Source organism: Myotis brandtii, unplaced genomic scaffold (genome assembly GCF_000412655.1).
Source record: "Myotis brandtii unplaced genomic scaffold, ASM41265v1 scaffold115, whole genome shotgun sequence".
Lineage (NCBI taxonomy): Eukaryota > Metazoa > Chordata > Mammalia > Chiroptera > Vespertilionidae > Myotis > Myotis brandtii.
The window spans coordinates 11,229,418-11,234,610 of NW_005353967.1; the positions used below are offsets into that span (position 1 = coordinate 11,229,418).

General features: G+C 39.5%; 1 protein-coding gene across 2 annotated transcripts in view; it reads left to right on the top strand.

Annotated features, from left to right (window-relative positions):
- The window catches only part of NLN (neurolysin (metallopeptidase M3 family)), a 77,147-nt gene that overhangs the window by 6,432 nt on the left and 65,522 nt on the right, over positions 1–5,193 (top strand). Inside the window, exon 1 of one of the 2 annotated variants that reach the window (XM_014549118.1) lies at positions 2,390–2,411. The exons of the other annotated variant lie outside the window; for it this stretch is intronic. Coding sequence (XP_014404604.1) covers positions 2,395–2,411 — 17 coding nt within the window. The 5' untranslated portion in view covers positions 2,390–2,394. Of the gene's footprint in view, positions 1–2,389; positions 2,412–5,193 lie in introns of those variants that run through there. 2 annotated transcript variants of the gene reach the window in all.

The window sequence follows — 5,193 nt, forward strand, 5'->3', positions numbered from 1 at the left end:
TTTCTGAAAATCAATGGAAAAAATATCCTCAGCTGAGGATTAACCAAAAAATAAATAAGTATAGAGGATAGGCCTAGATTTGGCATTTTGGTATTAACAGTGAGAGATGTAATTTTCAGTAGAAAGTATTTCAAACCCTATATGAAATAGCTTGTTGTAAGTTTCTTTATGCAAAAAAAAAAAGTTACCAGGGATACTTAGATACATAGTAAATGCAAAAGCATCTCTCTATCTATATATATAAAAGGCTAAGTGACCGACGGACCGACCAATACATATGATGCACACTGGCAATTTAAAAATAAACGTTGACTCTCACATGCGTGATACATATAAAGCTCTTGCTGGTGCCATCACATGCATGTTTTAATTTTATAATGCTATAGTATATGTACAATTTTGACATGTAATTTTTTGCTGTAACGTAATTACCGCACGAATTTTTCTTCTAATTAATTTCTTTGTGCACAAATCCATGCACTGGGCCACTAGTGTGTTATAGGATCTATTTCTTATCTTGACCTTTCTTTAAAGGCCAAGCCAAAACAGTCTAGTAAGGGTGATAAGGCACATATATAAATAATTAGAATACAAGGTAGCAGCTGATAAGTACCACAGAGAGTAACAGAGAAATTGATATGGGAGTTCAGAGAAAGGAGAGCTTACCAGGATTAAAGGGAGGAACAAGGTCATAATTGGTCCTTGAAGGGTGGTAGGATTTGGACATGTGAAGATCAGGGGAGGGTGTTCTCTCCCCCCTCAGACTGTTTACCAGAATTTATAAATAGCCACACTGAGTAAGTTGACTGTCCAAGACAAACATGCTAAAAACTAATGAAATGACTTTAAGAAATAGAGTGTGCTATACTGTAAATGTATATAATGTTATATGTGGATTATATCTCAGTAAAGCTAGAAAAATACAAATCTCAGAATATGGAGATTTACACACACACACAATAAGGAAGGAAAGGAGAGGAGAGAGGAGAGGAGAGGAGAGAGGAGAGGAGGAGAAAGGAGGGAGAGAGGGGGCAGGAGGAAGGGAGGGAGGGAGAGGGAGGGAGGGAGGAAGGAAGGTGATGTGCAAACCACATGGCATTGGAGGTAGACCTGGTTTCAAATGCTGTGTAATCTCATTAAGCCTCAGTTTTTTCATCCCTAAAACAGATAACATTAGCTACCTCTTACAATGTTTATAAGGATTGCAGGAACTAATAATGTATATGAAAACATCTAGTACAGTGCTTGATACCAAGAAGGTAAATAGTAACTTATAATGTCTTACCTTCCATTCAAGGTAGGAAAACAGTATAGTCTTAGGGACTTGGATAGTAAGAACTGACTATAGGTGGATATTGAAAGTCACAAATGCTTTATGGGTGACTTGGGGGATGATATAAATGACCTACTGATAAAATATTCAGGTGACTCTATGTATTAAGTATGAAGTCCTGGATTAAAGCTGAGCAGATCACCACTGTGAGAGCAGGATGGCATAAGAACAGCACTTAGGAAATACTTAGAACCTTGATTTGTTTCCAGATTTCGTGTGAATTAGCATATTGTGGCTGCCAAAGAACAAAACAGGAAAGAGTCGCTAATCACATGACACTTGAAGTCTGGGTGTTAGTTGCCCAATCCAATGGATACTTTCCAGTCCTGACTTGACTGGGTCTCCATGTAACCTTTACATGCTGGGCCACACAGTCTTTCTTGACTTTCAGAGAAACAAATTCCCAATTTTCCTTTACTCTGAGCATTCCTCAAATTTCTTTCATGCTTCCTTTCCTGATATCTGACCCTCAAGTGCTGGTTTTTCTCAAGTTTCTATTCTCAACTTGTGCAAAGCTCTTGTCTGTCTCCTTTCCTTGAGCCTACATATGTGCTAACTCTCTCCCACACAACCCCTTCTGTCTGAAACCTTCCCTCAATTCAGTCAGTGGGTAGACTTCTTTCCCTGCTTTTTCAGACTCCCCCACTATTCATATCTACATATCTGCTTAGATGTTCCAGTCTGTTCTAAGTTACATGTTTAAAGACATCTGTCTCTGTCTCTCACTAGTCTTCAGGTTCATATATCCAATTGTCAAATCACCACACTTCCACACCCTGGCATATCTCACAGGCACTCAAAAATCAACGTCTAAATTTATCTACCAGTATTTCCCCAAACCTGATCATGTTTTTGCATTTTCTATTGTCCAATGGAAAATTTGCTGTGTTCCACCATCTACCATTTACCACATTCTGCCGGTTTTACCTCCTGAGCATTTCTTAAATCCATTGTTTTCTCACCTACTCTTACGTTGTTGTTTTTTTTTTACAGAGAGGAAGGGAGAGAGATAGAGAGTTAGAAACATCGATCCGCTGCCTCCTGCACACCCCCTACTGGAAATGTGCCCGAAACCAAGGTACATGCCCTTGACCGGAATCGAACCTGGGATCTTTCAGTCCGCAGGCCAACGCTCTATCCACTGAGCCAAACTGGTTACGGCACCTACTCTTACTTTTAATTCCCATTGTTCATCTGGATTACTGCAGCCTCCTAACTGGTCTCCTTTGCCTCCTAAACTCAGTCTTCCACATTTCCCACAGCTACCAGAGTGCCTGGCTGAAATACAAATCTCACCCTCTACTTGGCGCTTCCCACTGCCCACAGTGCAAAATTTAAGCTCTCTAGCATGGTAAACAAACCATGGAATCTTGCTTATCAACCTCTCTAGCCTCATCTCTCTCTAATTCTAACTTCTAACTCCAAAGTGGTTGTAATTCCCAGAGGACACTGTGACATGGATTGAAAATGGCCTTTGCTAGTCCTGCCCACTATTCCAGGCTTGCTCTTATGCTTCTCCACACACTCCACCCCATCCTTTCTTGGATAATTTCTATTCATGCCTCATCTCCAAGAAGCTTTCTCTGAGAATCAGTCTAGATGACTTCCAGTTCTGAAATTCTATTATTCTATCCCATTGTCTTATACCAAATAATAGGACATTTTTAGGTTGAAAGAGGCAGCTTGGGTAAATAGTTAAGATTTCAGACTCTGGAGTAAGATTGCCTGGTTCACATCCCAGATATGTACTTATTTAGCAGTGTGACTCAACCTTCCTCCACCTCGGTTTCTTCATCTATATAGAGAGAGGATTAAATGAGATAATGCATAGACAACACTTAGCACAGCGCCTGGACATAATAAGCACTTTATAAGAAAGTAAATGACCTTGTATTATATTCAAGTAGGTGCTTTCCTTTATTTTCAACGTGACTTCTAAATCTAAAGGATCTAAAAAAAAAAAATTGGTAGTTACCCATCTTTCATCATTATTAGGAAATTTTTTAAAACCCTGCTTTTTTTATTGGTGAGGAAACTCTTCTATACTTTAAAACAGGGGTTGGGAACCTTTTTTCTGCCAAGGGCCATTTGGATGTTTATACCGTCATCTGTGGGCTATCCAGAATTACCAACTTAAAAATTAACCTGCTATATTGGATCAAACATTTAATTAACTCACCCCTAATGCCTCGCAAGGCCATACCAAATGATTTTGCGGGCCTCATACAACCTTCGGGGTAGATGTTCCCCACTCCTGCTTTAAAGAGTAGCCTCTTAATACATAGACAAATAATTGAAATCATTATCATCTTGAGGTAAAAATTGCTAAGAATGAATATGTACTACAGAAATACAAGGTGCCATCATTATTTTCCTTTCTCACATAGTGTGTTGGATTACTTATTTCCCACATAAGTAAATGGCAGTGGCTCCTAAGGATTATTGTGGCAGAGCAACAGGAGAATCGGGACATGGCACGGATCAACGCAGGCCATGTGGGCCATGCCCTCTGATTATGTCTCCCTGTCTCTCAGCATGGACAGGAGAGAATAAAAGAAAGTAGCAGGCACTGATGCAGGGTTAGGTTAGTAGATGTGGACACCTGGAGGAAAATGGCAGAATTGCCAAAGTGATTGGTGTGACTGGTGGTGTGGTATGGTATGGTAGGGTAGGGTAGGGTAGGGTAGGGTAGGGTAGGGTATGGTATTTGACAGCCTTGCTGGAGCAAGACTGCCTGGGTTACTAGCCATTTCCAGCTGTGTGACCTTGGGTACGTTCTTAGTCTCTCTGCCTCAGTTTCATCCTCCCTAAAAATGGGGATAATAATAGAGTCTATGTCACAGTGTTGTTGGAAGGATTAAAGAGCCAGTATATGCAAAGCACTTAGAACAGTGCCTGTTATAGAAATGGTTGCCATTGTTATTATTGATGGTAGTGATAGTGATGGTTGACAGTGGCCAAGCAGCAGCTAGAGGCTTACTCAGAACTATACTGCATGCCAGCTATCTGATAGCTATGCTCAGGGTCATCAGCCTCAAGTTTTAGATGCACTAGGAAGCAATATCACTTAAATCTTCCCTAATCACCCATTTGTAATGTAACATTCTCTACATCCTCAGTAAAGTAAAGTGCGTAAGCATAGGCTTCTAGTTAGTTACTCATGACTTAACATCACTGGGTTTCATCCTAAATTAAAGGATTTCAAAGAGCTGAGTTCTAAGGCCTCTTCCAGCTGTGAATTTGTGAATCTTCGATTACTGGTCAATATATATTTATTCTTACCTGCGCTCTAGTTTCCCCTTGAGGTTTTCTTCATTTATTATCCTTTTTAATATGCTTGTCAGCATGAGTGTTGTTTTCATGTTGAGTTGATATGTTTTTCAGCCCACATGTCTAGAATAGCAACTAGAGCTAGGCACATAAAGTTATTATTAGTATTTTTACTTTGTACTATGTGTATTTTCAATTCTGAGCAAAAGTCAAGAAATTCATATAATGAACCTTCCCATCATCAACCTTCAAAATTGACAGCTCATGGCCAAGCTTTTTACATGTACCTCTTCTTTCTGCAATTATTTAGAAACCTATGCCCAGCATTATATTACTTGAATCATAAATATTTCTGTATATAGCACTAACAATGAAATATTTTCAAAAATGCATAATCATAATACCATTGTTACATATAAAAACAATAAATACCTATCTGTGATTGAAACAGTCTCCTTCTTCCTCCTCCTCTTCTCCTCCTTCTCCTTCTCCTCCTTCTCCTCCTCCCCCTCCTCCTCCTCCTCCTCCTCTTCTTTTTCTTGTTCTTCCTCCTGTTCTTCTTCCTCTTGTTCTTCTCCTTTTTTAAAGCA